Source organism: Cyanistes caeruleus, chromosome 22 (genome assembly GCF_971803275.1).
Source record: "Cyanistes caeruleus chromosome 22, bCyaCae1.hap1.1, whole genome shotgun sequence".
Classification (NCBI taxonomy): domain Eukaryota; kingdom Metazoa; phylum Chordata; class Aves; order Passeriformes; family Paridae; genus Cyanistes; species Cyanistes caeruleus.
Window position 1 is genome coordinate 360,590 of NC_141722.1, and position 18,230 is coordinate 378,819.

The 18,230-nt window shown below is 49.4% G+C and overlaps 1 protein-coding gene across 33 annotated transcripts in view; it reads left to right on the forward strand.

The window, feature by feature from the left end:
• The window catches only part of EIF4G3 (eukaryotic translation initiation factor 4 gamma 3), a 109,107-nt gene that overhangs the window by 67,284 nt on the left and 23,593 nt on the right, over nt 1–18,230 (forward strand). For 14 of the 33 annotated variants that reach the window (XR_015278698.1, XM_086860464.1, XM_086860457.1 and 11 more), the window contains 7 exons: nt 1,430–1,538; nt 6,064–6,900; nt 11,596–11,684; nt 13,170–13,419; nt 13,805–13,962; nt 14,852–14,977; nt 16,051–16,161. Coding sequence is in view for 29 of the 33 variants with exons in the window: in XM_086860464.1 (XP_086716590.1) it covers nt 1,430–1,538; nt 6,064–6,900; nt 11,596–11,684; nt 13,170–13,419; nt 13,805–13,962; nt 14,852–14,977; nt 16,051–16,161 (1,680 nt within the window). In the remaining 4 variants the exon portion in view is untranslated. The remainder of the gene's footprint in view (nt 1–1,429; nt 1,539–6,063; nt 6,901–11,595; nt 11,685–13,169; nt 13,420–13,804; nt 13,963–14,851; nt 14,978–16,050; nt 16,162–18,230) is intronic. The other 19 variants (XR_015278701.1, XM_086860463.1, XM_086860461.1 and 16 more) reach the window with 3 other exon arrangements.

Genomic DNA, 18,230 nt, shown 5'->3' on the forward strand with positions numbered 1-18,230 from the left:
CCAGTCAATCTCTCAGGTTTATTCCTGGATGAGGAGCAATCCCAAATGAAACTTCAACCCTTCACCCCTACTTAAATCTTCATTCTTATTTTTCCAGATGTGCTTCTTCCTGGTCTTCCTGAAATGGTGAAAAACAGTGTCTTGGAGATAATTCCCTCTTTATTCTGCACTGTTCAGATGCAATAGGCAAAAAGCTGGAGATGGGAAGGAAAAACAGAGTCCCAGGAAGAGAAGCAGGGTGCCAGAGTGTTTCTGTTTTTAGGGAATTTAGTTTTGTGTGTATTTCTGAGAGCCTGTCTGCAGTCAGGAATTAGGCACCCGTGCCTTGGACACTCTGCTGTGCTTGGATTGATTAAAAATTCCTTTTCCTGTAGATGTTCAGAGTTCATGGATGTGGAACTGGTGAGAGCAGACACCTGAAGGGAGCTGCCTGGCTCTCCACTTGGGATTAGGAAATTAAACTTTAGCCCCATTTTCTTCTGCCTTGTCCATGGTGTGCACTGAAGGGGATTTTGTGACCAGCAGCCTCGCCCTGTCTGAGACACTCCAGCAAGTGTCTCACCTTCAGATCTGGGTACTAACTTGGTCTTCCTTCAATTCTGGGATTAAATACAAAGGATTTTATCAAACTTTCTTGAACACCAGTGTTTGGTGGGAGATAATTTAAATATGTGTGTCTGCCACAGGCTGGGGCTCCTTCAGTCTTCCTTCAGTCTTTGCAGGCCTTTCTGTTTTGTTCTTCCATGCAGACAATCTCAGCCCTGTTCTTTGGGAATCTGCTCCTCCTGCTCTCCCTCAGAATGCTGCCCAGCTGGTTTTATTCTCCTCCTGCCCTGCAGGTCCCACCCCCAGGCTGCTTGCAGGTGGCACTGGGGGATGTTTTCCATCCACCCAGTCTCAGTCTGGGATGATTTTCCTCCTGGGATAGCAGGTGATGTGTGTGCAAACACATCAGTTCACCTTTCATCCTGTCCTGCACACATCAGCTACAGATAAATACATGGAAGAGTAAATCAGTAGATTGAAATCTCTGAGGGGAAATAATGGATCACTGGAGGAAGGAATCAAATGCCAAAAGTGAACTTAAAGCACAGAGAGATCCAGGAGCCTTGGTGTGTATGTCCTGCATCCTGCAGCTCCTGGAAGAAGCGTTGGGAGGGCAAAGCATGTTGCTAAGAGTGCTGTGCTGTCCCTTCCTTGCTGTTCTTAACAGTGAGTGTCCTTTTCCCCTTTTCCTGCTGCCTTTCCCTCCCTTTCCCATGAGCTTTTTGGATTTATCTGATTGGCCTGTGTATCTTTTCTCTTCATTTTTTCTATTGATTGTCCCCACCTTTGTTTTCTCCTCTCCATCCCACCCTGTCTCACCTCCCCTTGCCTTTGCTCCCTGTTTTTATGTTGCCAGGCTCACAGAGTTGTCCCTCTCCCCCAGCAGGTGCCCAGCCAGGTCTCTGAGCCCATTCCCACGGCACTGGGAGCCCTGGAGAGCTCCCACCCCTCTGGCAGCACCCCCAGCACTGCAGTCCCCGCCTCCAAACAAGGTCGGTTCATGGACATTTCCTTCCTCATTATTTTGAATAATTTATTTTTTCCCCTCCTTTCTTGTTTTAGTTGGAATATTTTTGGCAGGGAGACCAGCAGGCAGCAGAAATAGGAGGGGAGGAACGTCTCTTCCTCCAGTGGAACATTTTAAGTGTGTTGCTAAGGCAATTAATTGGAATTTGCTAATGTGGAACTGGTTAAAAATAATTGTCTTCAGTCTTCTGTGTCCTAAATGTTGTTTCAGAGCACACAGAAGGATGAAACTCCTTTCACCCAAGTCACCCAGGTGCCATCCTCCAGAAACCAGTGTGTTGTCAGGGAAACACTTCAGCCAGAGAGGCTTTGGATCATTTGGATAATTAAGCACAGCAGTGGCATGGGTCCAGAGGATCATATGGCTTCCCCAGAGCTGCTTGTGTGTCCAGTCCTGTAGGAACAGGCAACATTAACTAGGAAAAAACCCATTCATGTGCCAAGTGTCTCATAAAGCCCACAGCAGATTTTGCTGACTTTGGTAAAAATGGCACAGATGGAAAAAAAGTTCCTTAAAAATTCCATTTCCTTGGACAGCACTGTCAGGCACAGGATGGGATCCTTGGGGTCCCTGCTCAGGGCCAGGAGTTGGACTCGATGATACTGATGGGTCCCTGCCAGCTGAGGGTATTCCATAATCTACACTGGATTTTTTAAACTGTTGGTGTCCCCTGTGTCACTTGAACAAGGCATAGCTGGGTCTGATGTCCTTTGGATCTGCTCTGGCTGTGCTGCCCAGCTATGGCACTGCTGCTCTTCCCTCTGTGTCCCCTCTGGGAACACTCCTGAACCCCTCTTGCTGCCAGGGACATCCTCTGAGCACAGCACGTGGCCCCAGGGATGGCTGAAGTGCCTCTGCCCTTGGGACAGAGCTCTGAAGCTGTGGAATCACAGAACATCTCCAGCCAGCAGGGAGCTGTCAGGATCACCAAGTCCAACCCCCTGCTCCTCACAGAACCATCACTAAGACATGAACAAGAGCTCCTTGAACTCTGAAAATCCAGCACTTTCCATCATGGTATTTCATCTCTGTGTGTGGAAATGTATTTCCAGGACAAATGGACTGGAACTCTTTCTTTAACTTAATCCCTTTGTAGGCAGCTGTGAGTAAACTGGAAGTAAGTGTTGGTTTAGTTACACGGCTCTGAGAGTGCTGGTTTAAACATAAAGCAGGGCTTGACTGGGGTTTAGCACCAGTGAGCTTCCCTGTGTTTATCTCTGTTCCATCCCAGAAAGAGTCAAACATTTGTTCCAGTCCAAAAATTGCTACAGAGCACATTTATGTAAGCACTGCAGGGAAAGCCCTGGAATAACACGTGGCCATGGCTGGGGGGGAGCAAGGTAGGGCTTGGTGTCAGTAATTAATAGACCCCGTTAATAATAATTAAACTGAACTAATGACTTTTGGGGGCACATCTGTTCAGAAATACATGCCAAGGTATCAAAATGATTTTAGACTTCTATGTTTGAAGTTTTTTGCTTTCAAAACAAATGCAGTGATAGATAGGGCAGCATGGCTGAAGTGTTCATTGAAACCAGCGCTGTTGTTTCTCCAAAATCCCCTCTGCCACGTTCATCCTGCGGATCGGATCCTTCCCGTGCCCTTCCTCCCCTGCACCATGTGCAGCTGCTGGAGTCTGGGATCAGGCTTGGAGTGAGTCTGGGATCAGGCTTGGAGTCTGGGATCAGGCTTGGAGTTTGGGGTCAGGCTTTCCCTGTGGTTCTGATGGAGTTTGGGGTCAGGCTTTCCCTGTGGTTCTGTTGGAGTTTGGGGTCAGGCTTTCCCTGTGGCTCTGATGGAGTTTGGGGTCAGGCTTTCCCTGTGGCTCTGATGGAGTTTGGGGTCAGGCTTTCCCTGTGCTTCTGTGACATCCAGTGCTGCTTGTGCAGCTGTTTCTGTGAGCAGCACCTGGTGGCTCCGCTGGGCTCAGATCGGGGTCGGAGCCGTGTGCTCTGCTGGCAGACCAGGATCTCCAGTCCCTGCTGGCTTGGTCAGGAAGCCATTCCAAGGCTGGATTTGGGATTGCATTATTTATATCCTTGATTGTTTTTTTTTAAAGACAAGCCTTTGGCATTTTGTAGAATCCCAGAATGGTTTGGGTTGGAGGGACCTTGAAGTTCCTCCCATTCTGACCCCACTCCAGGGCAGGGACACCTTCCAGTGGAGCAGGTATAGGAATTGCTACTATAATACCTTGAAAAATCACATCATTTAGGTGCAAGCTGTGGTTCCTGTAGAGGCCCCTGGTGTGTCCATGCCAGCCAGGCTGACGGAGGGGAGGATACTGCTGGAGAATCCGGGTCAAGCCAGGCTGCTGCAGGAGCTACAGTGGGATAGAACTGCGTGGAATCAGAGCTGCCCACGGTTATTCCACTTGCAGAGATTCAGGGGGATGTTTGGAGTAGTATTATCTTCTTTTTAAACCTCTTTCCAAATCTCCAATGTATCAGACATGGAGAATGTTAACATGGTTTGTGGGAAGCTTCAGAGCCCCTCTGCTGACACCGAGTCCCGGTGCCACCTGATGAGTGTTTGCATCAGGACAAGAGATGGAAAAATGGCAGCAGGCCCAGGAGTTATTGTCAGACAAGCACCACAGAGCAAGAACACATTCCTGTATTGGGTAAAACCTCCCTCACCCGCTGCCCAGCCAGTCTGTGCCACTGGGACCACCCAGCAGCCCAACAATGGCTTTTCCATGGAGGAAGCAGCAGAGTTTGTTCCACTGGGTTTGTGAAAGAATCTTTAAGGAATCATTTTGCAAAAGTTGTATTTATCAGGAAATTTAAAAGAATATCTCTTGATGTTTCCCCTGGAGCAGCCAGAGCTTCCTGTAAATACTTTCTAAATATAACATGAGGAATGATCTCAGTGTATTTAGGAAGAGGGATTTGGTCCAGTTGGGATGAATTGCGTTGATTTTTGTTTTCTCCCCCCAACTGTGAGTTGTTCCCGTGACTCTCTGTAACAGTTGGCAGGGACGAGTCCTCCTCTGCCAGGACTTGGAGTTTTGTTCTCTGGGATGGGGGTTCAAGTTCAGATTTGCTTCTCATTATCCAAATCTGCTCCTCATTCTCTGAAATCCCTCCTCAAATCACTTTTCTCTGGGATTTTACACACACAGCCTGTATCCATGATGAGAACATGGGCCAGACAAGGTGTGGTTTGAAGGAAGGGAGTTAAACCTCTGGTTTCAAATGCAGCTGTGGATTTCTTCTGATTTTATCTCTCAGAATTGCTTTCTTAACACTTGAAATGCATTTGGTTGGGGTTTTTTTTAGCATTCTCCTTTGACTCAGGGAGAGAATATCCAGGCAGTTGTTTATAGCGAGCTGTAAATGTCAGGAATGCTCTAGGAGTTCCTGCAAAGGATATTCCAGAAATCAGAGGTGACGTGTTTTCTTTTTCCAAAGCAGTTTCCATTTCCTTTTTCTTCCATGGAGCCTCCAGAATCAAAATCAGCTGTTGGGATACTCTTTCTCATCTCTTTCCATCTTCCCTCACTTGTCATCCTCCTCCAAAGCCTCGTCCCTGGGTGCCTCATTAGGTTAATTAACTACTGCTTTGGCCATGGGCCTCTGTAACGCTGCTGGGGCTGCTGATGGCTGAGGCAAAGTTCACTTTTGCTCCAGCTCTTCCTAAAGGTGGCATTTGATGCTCCAGGCAGTTTCAAATGGGTTCTCCTTCAAAAATCCTTTGGTTCTCCTTCAAAAACCCTTTCCCTTCAGCTGAGCTGTTAAATAAGCCCCAAATGGGAATCCAGCAGAGCCAAACCCGTTCAGTTCTACCTGAATTTGGATGATTTGGGGTTGGTTATGGCCTTTGACTTCCTAATCTGAAGAGCAGGTTTGTGCCTCTGGCTTTTCCAGGATTATTTTTGCTGGTGTAACAGTGCCCTGGAGGAGCTCAGTGTTCCTGCAAGGTCCTAAACAATAATGGATCATACTTTTGTAGGGAACAAGTGGGAAGCAGCAGAGCTTTGGGAGCTTTGGGAGCTCTGGGAGCTGTGTGATGGTCACGGCAAGGACGGGATCACCAAGTCTGCTGCTGATCATGGGATGAGTGCAGGGACTCCTTTATGCACAGGATTTTGGGGGTTGGGTTGATACTCTTCTTCCAAACATCTAATCATTTCAGTTTAACCCATTCCCCATTGTCCTGCAAGTTTTTGTCCATGTAAAATGTTGCTCTCCTTGTTTTATAAGCCCCCTTTAATAATAATAGTACATAATAATAATTAATAATAAATAATAATAAAAAATAATAATAAGCCCCCCTTCCCCTTGGAAGGCTGCAGTGAGTCTCTCCAGATCTGTCTCTTCTCAGGGTGGCAGAGGTTGTATTTTCAGATTTGAGTTCCCAGTGAGGAGCAGGGGCCTCTGGTGAGTTCCTCAGAGCTCCTTGGCAGAATGCAGGAATGGGAGCCAGGGCACCAGGCAGGAACATGGGGTTCTCTTGCTGTTGCTAATGGATTCTTTCTCCTTTCCCAGAAGAGAAGCCAAAACCAGATCCAGTATTAAAACCACCTTCTCCAGTCCTCAGACCAGAACCCACTGGGGAGAAGAAAGATGAAGCTGGGCAGACGGCCGAGGTCCCCACCCCGGTGGAAACCCCAGCAGAACTTCCCCGCTCTCCGCTGCCGGCCCCGGCCGCTCTGCTCTCGGCTGTCCCCGCGGCCACCGCCGCTGTCACCGTGTCCGGCAGGGCCCTGCCCGCAGCTGACCCAGAGGACAAATGTGAGCTGGCCTCGCCCCGAGAGGAGGCAACGGCCACAGCCAGTGGCACGGCGTGCCCGGAGCCGGCGGGCGCCGCTCCTGCGGAGGAGCGCGGTGCCGAGGAGCCCGGCAGCGCGGCAGCATCGCCCGCTGACGCCCCGCTGGCGCCCGGGCCCGCTGTCACCCGCGACACGAGCGGTGCCGGGCCCGCGGGGGCTGCGGCCGAGCCCGAGGCACAGCTGGCTCAGGCAGAAGCTGCAGCATTGACTGTGGAGTTGGAGCCCAGCGAGGCTCCCCTGGCAGAGCTGGAGAGCGCTCCGTCACCTCCCAGTGCTCCTCGTGCTGCTCCCTCTCCTCCTCCCACCCCGCCGCCCCCATCCCCTCCGGTCTCCGTTGCTGCTGTTACCACTACAACTCCTTCTCCACCTCCTCTCCTGCCTCCGAGTGCCCTCCCTGCTGTCCAGGGAGATTTAGAGGGAGAGGAGAGCACAAGAACTACTCTTAGCGACGAGGTAAAAGATACTGAAAAGAAGGAAGAGACAGAGGCAGATGGGCGACTGGAGGAGAGCCGGGAGGCTCCGAGTGTGGACTTGAGCAAGAGTCCTGTCCCAGGTAAGTGTTGGGCTCTGGAGGTTCATGTGGTCAACTGCAGGATGAAGGAAAGGGGCTTTTCTTCTTCCAACAGATGTTTCTGTTTCTGTCTGCAAAATTAAAAAGCCTGGTGGTGCCACATGGCTGCTGTGAGTGTGGAATGCTCATCGTCGGTGGCAGGGATAGAAATCCCTCCCGACTGTTCACAGTTGGTCACTGGCCTGGATGTGTGTCCTGGGCTGGGGTGCACTTCTGCTCTCGTGGCAGCACAGGGCTGCTGGAGGGGGAGTGCAGAGCACACTCCATGGGATCCCAGCATGGTTTGGATTGGAGGGACCTTAAAATCCCACCCAGTGCCACCCCCAGCCGTGGGCAGGGACCCCTTGCCCTGTCCCAGGCTGCTCCAAGCCCCGGTGTCCAAGCTGGCCTTGGGCACTTGCAGGGACGGGGCAGCCACAGCTCCTGTTCTCCCCAAGGTGAGCGCTCGCTCCAAGCGCCTGTGGCTTGGGTTTGGGAACCTGGAGCTCTTGGGATGAAGTCCCTGAGCCAGGGATTTCCAGAACTGCTGCACTGGGGTCTTTTCCAGCTCTAGAAATGTGTCAGGGTGTTTGCAGATGTGGGCAAATGAAATGGACCATTCACACTCGCTGAAAACTCACAACCAGAGTCACACCAGGGTCACACCAGGTCACACCAGTGTCACACACATCTACCTGCCCAGCCTTCATTAGGGAATGCTTCTTTTCGTTTGCAAAAGTCACATGTAAGCAAAATGTACAATTTATAATTTTAAATTCTCCAGTTTACAGTTTAAAATTCACTAAAATGGTAATTTCTGCAGCTGCCTTTTCAAATCCAGCACGTTTCTCCAAGTGGTGTTGCCTGCCTTTGGTTTCAGCCACAGCTCTGGTTTGGATCTGTGGTTTAACACTCTGATTCCCATGGAAAATGGCTTTTTTTGCAGGACTTCCTGGAGATAAAATTGTGGAAAAGAAGTTAAATGATCAATTCCTTGTATTTGCTGTGGGGACTGTTCTTCACAGCCAGCAGTGTTAAACATTTCATGTCACATCCTGCTCTGCAGTTCTGCCAGTCCCTGGGACCTTGGTGAAGCTTGGACAAAGGACATCGGTTGTGGTTTGGATCTTGTTGGTTTCATTTTTTTAAAGTAACATCTCATGTAGGGCTTTTATTTCAAGATTTTTCTTTGATAGATGGGAAATGGGCTCAGAGATCTGAGGCTGTGCTCTGAAATGCACTGAAAGGCTGAGGTTGGGCCTGTTTGTGTTTGTGTGATGCACAATATGCTGATTTTAAAATCTGGTATCTTCAGATGAGAAGAAAGATCCCTTTACTGCACCAACCGTGAGGATTTTTTCCTGATAATCTTCTTCTATTTTTATTTCACTTGGGTCATTTCACTGCTCTGGCACTTGTTGTTCTTTCAGTCCAAGCTACTTCATAACCCAAATTAATTTCCTTACAAAGGAGAGGAGAAATGGGACTCTGTAAATAAGAGGCAGGTTCTAGCTTGCAGTGTTATTGCTGGCTTTGTAATGGCCTGTAGTTCAAATTAAAAAAAAATTAACTTACAGTGTTTGGGCTTTTAATTATGCAGAAAATTAATTTTAATGCTGTAATGTCATTATGCTCCAGAGCACACATTAGCCAAGCCATTGGCTTTGGCAACATGGAAACAAGGAGTTCTCGAGTCATGTAAAAGATGACTTGAAACTCAAATTTCTATTAAAAGCTCAGGGCTTCAAAGAAAGCACAAAGCTCTCCAAGTGGTTTTTTGTGCTTTACCCCTGATTTAATGATCCTGAACTACTGCATTTCTCTGCCAGCTTTCTTTTCAGCAATAATTTTCCAATTCTTTCTTGGAGAGAGGAAGAGAAATTGAAATAGCATCAGCTGAGGCTGCCTGCTAATTCAGGAATGAGGAACAGCAGGTCTGCCATATGCATTGGAATATCCACACACTGACCCCCAGGAGCAAGGAGAAAGGGTTATATTGTTGTGTTGTTCTTGGACTAAAGGCCAAGAGATTTTTTTATGATCTCTGGAGTTAAAATTAAACCTGGGATAAGGAAAACTTCTGGAGCACGTGCTGGTAGCTGTGAGGTCTGTGACTTTGAGCAATATTTCTTTGGGATTTTCAGCAGAGTGCTGTTTTCATTACAGGGCAGCTTGGCCACAAATCATCCCCCTGCTTTCCCTTTAAAGGGAGCCGAGCTGGGCTGGCTGGGGGCTCTGGGGATCATCCTGCAGCATTTCCTCCTGTGTGTCCTTCCCATAGCTGTAACCTGCTGTGCCTGATCCTGGGAATGAGACAGGGAAAAAGCAGATTATCAACAGAGGACCTGGGTGCTCCAATCCACACTGAAAACCTGGCTAAAAGTCATCAAGGACTGCTGCTTTTTATTCACTTCTGGGGTTTCTGTAGCTGCAGTGAAGGACCAGCACTTTCCAGGCAACAAAACAAGAAAAGTGGTGCTGGTGGAGTAGAATTTCTGCAGAAGGTGCTACCAGAGACCTTTGAAGTCACCATTCTGTCATGGCTGTTACAAGAAGCAAAGAGGAAAACAAGAGACTGATGTGTGTCCCAGAACTCCTCGGAACACAGGAAGCCAAAAGAGCTCAATACATGTGAAATTCAAAGGGCTGTTTCTTGCAGAGCTCGTTTATGAGACATTTCTGTATTAAGTAGCCCAGCTGTGGCAAGTCCTGGAGGTTCTGAGCTGGGGAGGCTGTACCAAGCAACTTGGGCTGTAATTAGAAATACCTTGGAGAAATTTCTCCAGCACCAAAACCTGGAGAGGCAGAAACACAAATCAAGTGTTGCCTTTTTCTTGATTTGCTGCCATAACCACTGGAATATATTTTCTCTCCCATGAGCTGGAAGGGAATGGTGAATCATTGCTTTGGTCTTTCATGGCATGTTGGATAATAAAATCAAAACATAAGAGCTGGTATTAATTTAGGCTCCACAGTTGGCACCACATCAGAGAGGAGAGGCCTGATGTCCTGCTGGCTGTGCCGTGAGCTCAGGGGTGCTTCAGTCCTGGGGGGAGCTGGGGAAAGGGGCTGAGCAGATCCCTGCACTTGGGGTTTTCACTGGGAGTGGTGTCTGGATAATCTGCAAGTAAGGGTTTGTTCCTTTTTCTAGTCCTGAATCTGTGCTGTCGCTCCTGTTGCCTCCCTTGGTTCTGTAAGCCACGATAAGAACTCAGTGTTGGTTTGGTTTCTGGTGTCCCTTCTCCAAAGGAATGAAATGAGCTGAGAACAAGCTCTGGAAGTATGAATAGTGGCAAAAATGAACTGCATTTGGGCAGAAATTAAACTATTGGAGAGCGCATGAAGCCGCTCAGTTTGGGTACAGGAGGATGGAAAAGAGGACCAGAAGTGTCTGGAGTTGTCCTTCTCCAAGAGCCAAAGTGGACACGTCACTTTGTGTTTCCCTGCAGACTCTCAGATCAATCTCCAGCTGGACAACACCATTGTCCTGCTGGATCTGGGGGTTGGGGCACCCAAACTTACATCAGCACATTCTCCTTTGAGCTCCTGCAGCAGAAATGTGAACTTGACAGAAAAAAGACATCTGGTGTCTGCTGTTTTAAGAGAGGGGGGAAATTGGGATCTCTGGAGATCCATCCTGGGAGCTCCACAGCAAAGTCTGGGGTTGCTCTGGCTGCAGAGCCCCTGGCCTGATGGAAGTCATGGGATCTAAGGCAAGACTCGTTCGGGAGGTTTGGCAGGATTGCAGCCTCTACAGAGCTTACTTTTGCCAAAAAAAGGTGGAAAAAATGTATATTTGAGCAGCAGTAATGTTCACATCCTGACAGCTGAGGAAGGAAACAGCCGGACCTTTGCCAGCCCCAAATCCACGACCCCTGAGTTTATTTCTGTGTGCTTAAAAGTGAAATGTGGTTATTTTACACCCTAGATGGTTTCCATGGTTTCAGTTTGAGGGGAGGGAAATTCTGTCAGATTAAAAACTTTGGGATTAATCACTTAAATTACTTGGCTGTGGCAAGATTGAGCTTTTGGAGCAGATTGGATTAATGAGTTTGTCTCCTCTTAATATATTGTGTGGTTTCTTCTACCCTTTAGGGGGAAAACATGATTGGAGTAAATCAGTGCTGATCTTGGGAATACTCTGTGGTGTTTCCTTTGACTCAATTGGCCAGGGAGATCATTAATGGTGGAACTACAAACCTGCTTTTAAATTGAAATACAAATCCAGCTCAGAGCAGTGCTGCAGGATTGAAGGAGTTTTTCTTTTCCATGAGATACTGGAAATTTGGGTTTGTTTACGGTGAATATTATAACAGTGTTAGAATTCTTGAGAAAAATATGTTGAGAACAACCTTCTCTCCCAGCCAACACCTGATCTTTCCAAAAACTTGACTTCCTGAAGGTTTTTTTCCCTGCATCCTTGTGCCATTGGCAGTGACCTCCTTGCTAGCCCAAGTGTTGTTTGGAGCTTGAATGAGCAACTTGTAAAACAATTCCTGTGTTTTAATGTCATTCTGATGATTGTTATTGCTGCACTGAAAGCCAAAGCGGTTAAATCAAGCTGGATCCTCCACAAGGCTGCAAGTGCTTTGCTTTCCTGTGCCTCAGAGCAGCCCCTGGGAGGGAAGCTCCTCACCAGAGCCACCTCAGCTCCGTGTGGTCACTCAGTGTTGTAACAGATGCACGTTTCCATTGCAGCCCAAACCGCTGTAACTGCACCAAAGACCTGGAAGAAACCAAAAGACCAGACCCAAGCCACTGAGGAGGGGACAGAGGCAGAAACAGAGGTGAGAGGGAAACAAAGTCCTGCTTTACCCAAATTTAGAGATGGTTTTCCTCTCTTGAAACTGTACTTTAGAGACATTGCTTCCTTGCTGTGTCACAGGATCCAGGGCAGTTTTGGGGAAGAACTCTGCTGTTCCTCAGCATTCTTTAGGTAACAGGTGTCAGTCTGCTCCCTTTTGAAGCTCTTCAGTTTTCTTTGGGTTTGCCTAATTTAATTATTTAAATATTTAATTTAATTGCATCTCGTTCCAACCCCTGCCATGGCAAGGGACCTTTTCCACTTGAGGGTTCCACTAAAGTTCCACCAGCCTCCCAGCACTGAGGAACCCCTTTCAGTAAAACGTGAGGGAAAAGTGGGTTTGGATCCCTCAGCCCCGTTTTGGTCCCAAGCCACCATCCTGACATTTGACAGTTCCTTCTGCACAGGGTTATCATGGCAAAGGATAGTTCTCCTGATGACCAACTGATGGAAAAGCTGACAAAGGAAAATGCTGAAGTTTTCAGGCAAAACTACCTCAAGAGTGATTAGATGAGTAAAGAAAACCTCCCTTGCTGCTGTTCTGGTAGGGATATTGCAGCAGGGAGCTGTGCTTGATATCCTGGGTCAGTGTAGGGTTAGAATCAATCAGAAAGGGAGCAAGAGAGTGAAAATGTAAAAGTTCAGAGTGCCCAGGCTGCTGTGGATAAAAGCTGAGGTTGGCCAGAGCTGGAGAGCAAAGGGTGTCACTGGGGCTGCAGCAGCAGGTTCTCTCCCTGGAGCAGTCGTGTCTCCTGCACCAGCTGGCAGTTCCACTGAGGAATTCTTCAGAGAATTCCCTTGAAAAATCTGCAAGAAGTGTTTTAGGATGTGGTGGGGAGCCTCCTCCAGAGCATCCTCAATGAAGTTATTCCTTTGTTCAGTGCTAAGATGTGCTGGGATCTCTCCTGGGAGAAGTGCATTTCGATGCCTCCTCATCTGAATGCACAATCAGGCTGTGTCCTTGAAGAGCTCTAAAATTAACAGCCAGGGGTACTATTAATGCTTTTTCCTGAAACTGAGATACTGGAATTGTGGCTAGACCTCACACTGCCTTCCTCAGTGGGATCTGCTCCAGTTGGCAGCAGGCATTTAAAGGAAGAATCCCCCAAAACAAGCACCACGTGCCCTTTGCCATCCCTTTAGCATGGATAGCGGGAGAAGAGGGAAGCAGAGTTGTCTTTCCAGGCTGGGATTGTTCATGGTTTAACAGTTCCATCCAGTCCTGTGGGGATTTCATGGGCAGTGCTGAGTGTTTCCAGTTGCTCCATTAAGTATCAGTGGGTTACCCACGGGAATGAGCTGATCAATCACCCAGGGGCTTGGTGTGGTGCTCCATATCCCTGTGTAAGATGCATTTGTGTTCCTGCTGCTCCCAAAAACGCTGTGTGAATCCATGAGGAGCCGTTTCACACGCACTGGGTTTGTCAGGGTGTTCCTAACGAAACCTCTGCCTCTGTCCGTGCTCCAGCCGAAGGAGGAGAAGGAACCTTCAGGGGACAAAGTACTTGAAAGCGAGCAGGAGAAAATGAGCCATGGGCTTCAGCCAGAGAGGGAACCCTCCGAGCTGAAAGCAGTGAAGCCCATGGAAGAGAACGGGGAGCAGGAGGCAGAGCCGGTGCGAAACGGTGCCGAGAGCGTCTCCGAGGGCGAAGGCACCGACGCCAACTCTGGCTGCACCGAGAGCTCCGGGGAGGGGCCCGTGTACCAGTACAAGCCAGGTGAGTCCTGCTCTGCTCTGCTTCTCTGCCTGCCTCCTGCAGGGACAGCTGACACCCTGGGTGTCACCCCTGTGGATGTTCCTGTTGGGGCTGGAAGGGGATTCAGTGCAGCTCTGCTGAGATCTGCACCCCAAGAGGCCCAGAGAGATCTTCCAGGGGGGCAAAAGGGGAAAATCGTTTTTGTCTTGCTGGTCATGGTCAAAAGAAGAGAAAACCCTAATTCCTTGAAATGTTGTGCATTTGGATGCTGGCTACAGCATGGTGGAAATGGCAGAGTTGATTCCTGTGTGATTGACAGCTGGAAACCATCCAAGAAATTCCACAGAAGCCCATATTCCTCTGAAATACGATTTCCTGTGACTCTCAGGGACTTCTCTCCCTATAGAACAGTGGAAGCCCCTGGACCCAGAGGGGAAGAAGCAATACGACCGGGAATTCCTGCTGGATATCCAGTTCATGCCTGCCTGTATCCAGAAACCCGAGGGGCTGCCTCCCATCAGCGATGTGGTGCTCGACAAGGTGAGAGGAGAGCCCATAAAACAGGTACGTGCAGGCTTTGGATATAAATCAAGATCCCTAATGCTTCATTCCTCAACCATTTCCATGCTGGGTTTTGGTGGGAAGTGGAGTAGTTGGTCTCATCACAAAATTCTACAAATAGAGGTGTTGGTGCCTGATGAATGCGCACAGATGATTAAAAACTGAAGCATTTTTGATGGTCTAGATGAAGTTATACCAGGCTGTTATTAAAATTTAAAATGTCCCAGCCATGAAGAGCTGAGGATCCAAGCAAGGCTGGATGGAGAGGCAATGGCTTCTGTTAGATCAATTAATTGATATATTAGGTCAATTAAAAAGCAGAGAGCTTTTGGGCAAACTGTTTTTTATCTGAAGCAGCTTCTTCACTATTTATAAGCTGATCTAATGGAAGATCTTTAAGAACTCCATTCTCAGGCAGTTTCTCTCCAGCCTCATCTCAGAGCTGATTGTCTGTGCTGGAGGTCTGGGCTTAGTCAAACACTTGGGATTTCTGAGTGAAAGGCCTGACACCAAGGCCTAATTAAAGTTATTTCATCTACCTTCTGCTTTCCCATGATTGTTTCTGACTGTTCTGTTTGGGCTCAGTTGCCCATCTCTCATGTTGGCCACTGCTTTGAGGGAAGGTGGCAGTTTCATGCTCCTGAACCAAGACAGGCCTGTGGTCCCACCATTTTATCCTCCTTGAAATGTTTCCTCAATAGTCTCCGAAAGAAGATATATTTTAAATTAAATATTTATTTTTATCATAAGTGCAGATGCCACAAACTCGATGAGTTTGTTAAAGCTTTGATTTGGATGTTAAATATGACTGCTGTGGTTTAGCAGCTGTTGTTTGTGGATTGCATGGGCTCTGGCAGCTGAGCAGGCGCTGTTTGTGCTCTGCCCCGCACAGGTCAATCAGCCCAAATTGCCGCTGAGGACTCTGGACCCCCGCATCCTGCCACGAGGCCCTGACTTCACACCAGCCTTTGCTGATTTTGGGAGGCAAGCCCCTGGGGGAAGAAACGTGTCTGGAAGTGTGAGTTTACCCCAGCTTGCTCATTTAAAAACTGCCCTTGACACTGATGAGTCCCTCCTCGGGCTTTTGTGCCTCTTCCAATGCGCCGGTGGTCGTGGTTTTGTCAGGGTGAATGTAGGGGTGCTGTTTGCTTGGCTGATAAAATGTAGAGAAATGGGGAACGGTTGTGGATGTTTGTCACGGGCAGGTGTTGTTTGGGAAGGGTTTGCTCTCCTTCCTGTTCCCTGTGTGAGAGGTGGAAGCATTTCCACGGCAGGACCTGGCAGTCGCGCGTGCGCTCGCGTGTTCGTCGTACAACAAACCCGGCGTCAGGGCATCAGCGCGGGGGCTGTGCTGCAAAACTCAGCAACAGAGCCAAGAGACTTTACTAACAAACAAAATACAGCCAGCACCTGTGTGTTCCTGCTTTCTCTGTGCTTCCACGTGTCGTTTTGGTCACTTCATTCCTTGTTTTCTCACCTTTTCCCACTGCTTTTCTTTCGCTTTCCCTTCTTCTCCCCCTGTCTGGCTTTGCCCACACTCTGAAATCCCTCTGTGAGTTCTTCACTGGTGCCTCTGCCATGTCTTTTCTTGGGGCACAGGTGCCCCCAGCATGTGCTACCCCGTCAGTGCCACTGGAGGAGGACGCTGCCGCCGTTAGGGGCAATCACTGATTTTCAGCCATTGAGCTGCTTCTGCTGTGTCCATCTGGATGTGTCTGATGACATAGCCATCGTGGAGCTTTCAAACCTGCTGCTTCCAGAAGAGTTCCCCGAATCACCCCAACTTCTGAGCGTGCATGTTTCCAGGAGTCAAACCCAGCAGTTTTGGGTCAATGTAATATTTCTGGTTTGGAAGCAGCCTCGTGGCCGGTGTCTCGGTTCCAGGGTGCACATCTGTGTCTTGGAGTTGCCTCGGTGCCACAGTTTCTCTTGGAGCACCCCCTGGTCCGCAGAGCCTCACGAGGTCGCTGGTGGTTCCCACGTCTGGGACGTGCAGGCTGTGCTGCGGTGCCTCCTCTCCTGTCAGGTGCTGAGCGTCGCGAGCCCCGCAGCCTCTGGCTAACGCGGCTGTCGCTCTTTGTCTCTCCGCAGGCCTGCAAAGTGCAGAGCACCCCTGGATTGCCCTCCCTGGCTCGGTGCGGGCCCCCAGCATGCCCTCTCTTGGTCTCGCCTCACCCACCATTGAGGAACCTGCCGATAGGGGTAAGCCAAATCCCCCCCTCTTCCCCCAGACTTTGCACCTTTTTGTAGAGTTGCCTTTTTTCCCAACACCCACTGTTGATAAAGAACGACTGGCAGAAAACTTTACAAAAAGGTGCAACCTTGTTTAAAAAAAAAACGAAACAAGACTTGCATTGTACCCCTCTAGGCAGTCTTCAGTGGTGGGTGGGACATCACCAGCTGAGGGCATGCTGGGACGTTGGCCTGAGCGGGATCCGCGAGGGTCTGCACTTTGCAGACCTGTGGAAAGGGGGAGAAAAGGTAAGTCCCGCTTACCCCGTTCATTTGGAGCATTCAGCACATAACATACATCTTACATTTGCGCCTTTGCAGAGCAGAGCCTCTCCTTGCCTGGTTCTGGAGGAGGGCTGGAAGGTGACGTGGTTTAAGCAGCCTGTCCTCGATGGCGGCGGTTGTAGGATCAGAGGGTTGTGAGCCCCAGCAGTGGCAGACGCTCCCCTCGTGACGCATGGCACCCCCTGCGTGTGTGCTGCCTGTCCCCAGCCATCCCACCTGTGCACAGGCCATGCCATCAGCCATCAAACCACTGCCTCTTCCTTGCCCCCAGTAACGTCGAGCAGCTCAGCACTAACTGCTTCTGGCACGCTGAGAGTCTTTGTTTCGCTTCTTTGGCTTTTGTCTTTGTTTCCCTCTTTTTGCTTGAACGTGTTTTATGACTGTTTCTGGCACTAACCTGTGTTGCGTCAGATGGCACCGGGGTGGAGCAGAGCAGGGTGCAGCTGGGAGAGCTCTTTGATGTAGGCAGGGTTAGGTGAGTGTGGCAGGTGAGGAGATGGAGACTCAGAGATGTGGGGCTGGAGCCGACGGCTCCGTCCCTGCACAGGGTGCGTTTGCTTTGTCCTTCCCGAGAGGTGATGGAGACTGAAATCACCTCAGCTCTGGTTCCTGGAAGGCACAACCTCTCCCACCATCAAAGATCAATTTCACTGACTGCATTTGAAGCCTCTGCTAGAGGGAGAGGCACTTCCTTAATTCCTTGGATGGTTTCTAAAGCATTTCCATGACTTGCAGCCTGGGTGGGAGCACCAGATCAGTCTGTGCTGCTGGGAGTCTTTGGCTGCTCTGCAGGACTCTTGTACCTGTGTCTTCCTGCTTTCCTTTCCCGTGTCCTCCTCCAGGAGAGAGGTCATTCAGATTAATGCAGGAACACCTGGTAATTGCCCCATGCCCCAGAACCATCATTATTTACAGGAAGCCAGGCCTGAGCTCAGGCACCTCTTTACCTTGCTGTACAAATCTGGAGCCAAAAACCCCAGACCCCTAGACCATTCCTATTAAAAGTTAGATCCATCTATTATTACATTCTTCAAAAGAGGCTTCTGTTCACTGATTGAAAACCTAATCACCCAGTTTGAACTGAGTTTATTCACAGATATTAAAAACGTAGTCTCAAAGGAAGTCTTTGTTGTGTTGATGCCTGAAAGGTCTGTGCTCAAAGGCAGCTGGATGTGAGGAGGTGACAGGTGACACGCTGGTGCTCCGTGCATCCCTCAGTTTTCCAGGGGAGTCACCTCCTCAGGGGTGAGTGTTTGCTGAAAGGAACATTTGCATGGAGCCGTGCCCGAGGAAGGGCTGATCTCTGTCACTGTCCCCGCACGTTACAGCCTGCTGTGTCTGGGAGGGCCTTCAGACCACAGCTGCCTCTGTGGAGGGGATGGGGTGCCTGCAGGTCACCTCTCCTTGAGTTTGCCCCTGTTGTGAGGGGAATGAGCTGCAAGGTCTGGGTTTTCAGGGCACACTGCAGCCTGGCTCTGATTACAGAGCTGTCCGTGGCAGGAGGTGTGTGCTGAGCTCTGACACGTGTGGCTGTGGCCAGTCACTTCTCTGCTGCAGTGTCTGGATTTTCAGCTGGAGGGAAGTCTCTTCTTTCCATGTTTGCAGCGTGGTCAGGGCCTGGGCAGCAGAGCTGTGTAATACCAGAGGTGGTGTGTGAAGGTGGGGCTGCTGTCAGCCCTTTCTGTGGGAACAGACCGGTGGGAACAGGGCACAGAGGGAGAGATCAGGGTCTGCTTTAGGAAGGGATCTGACAC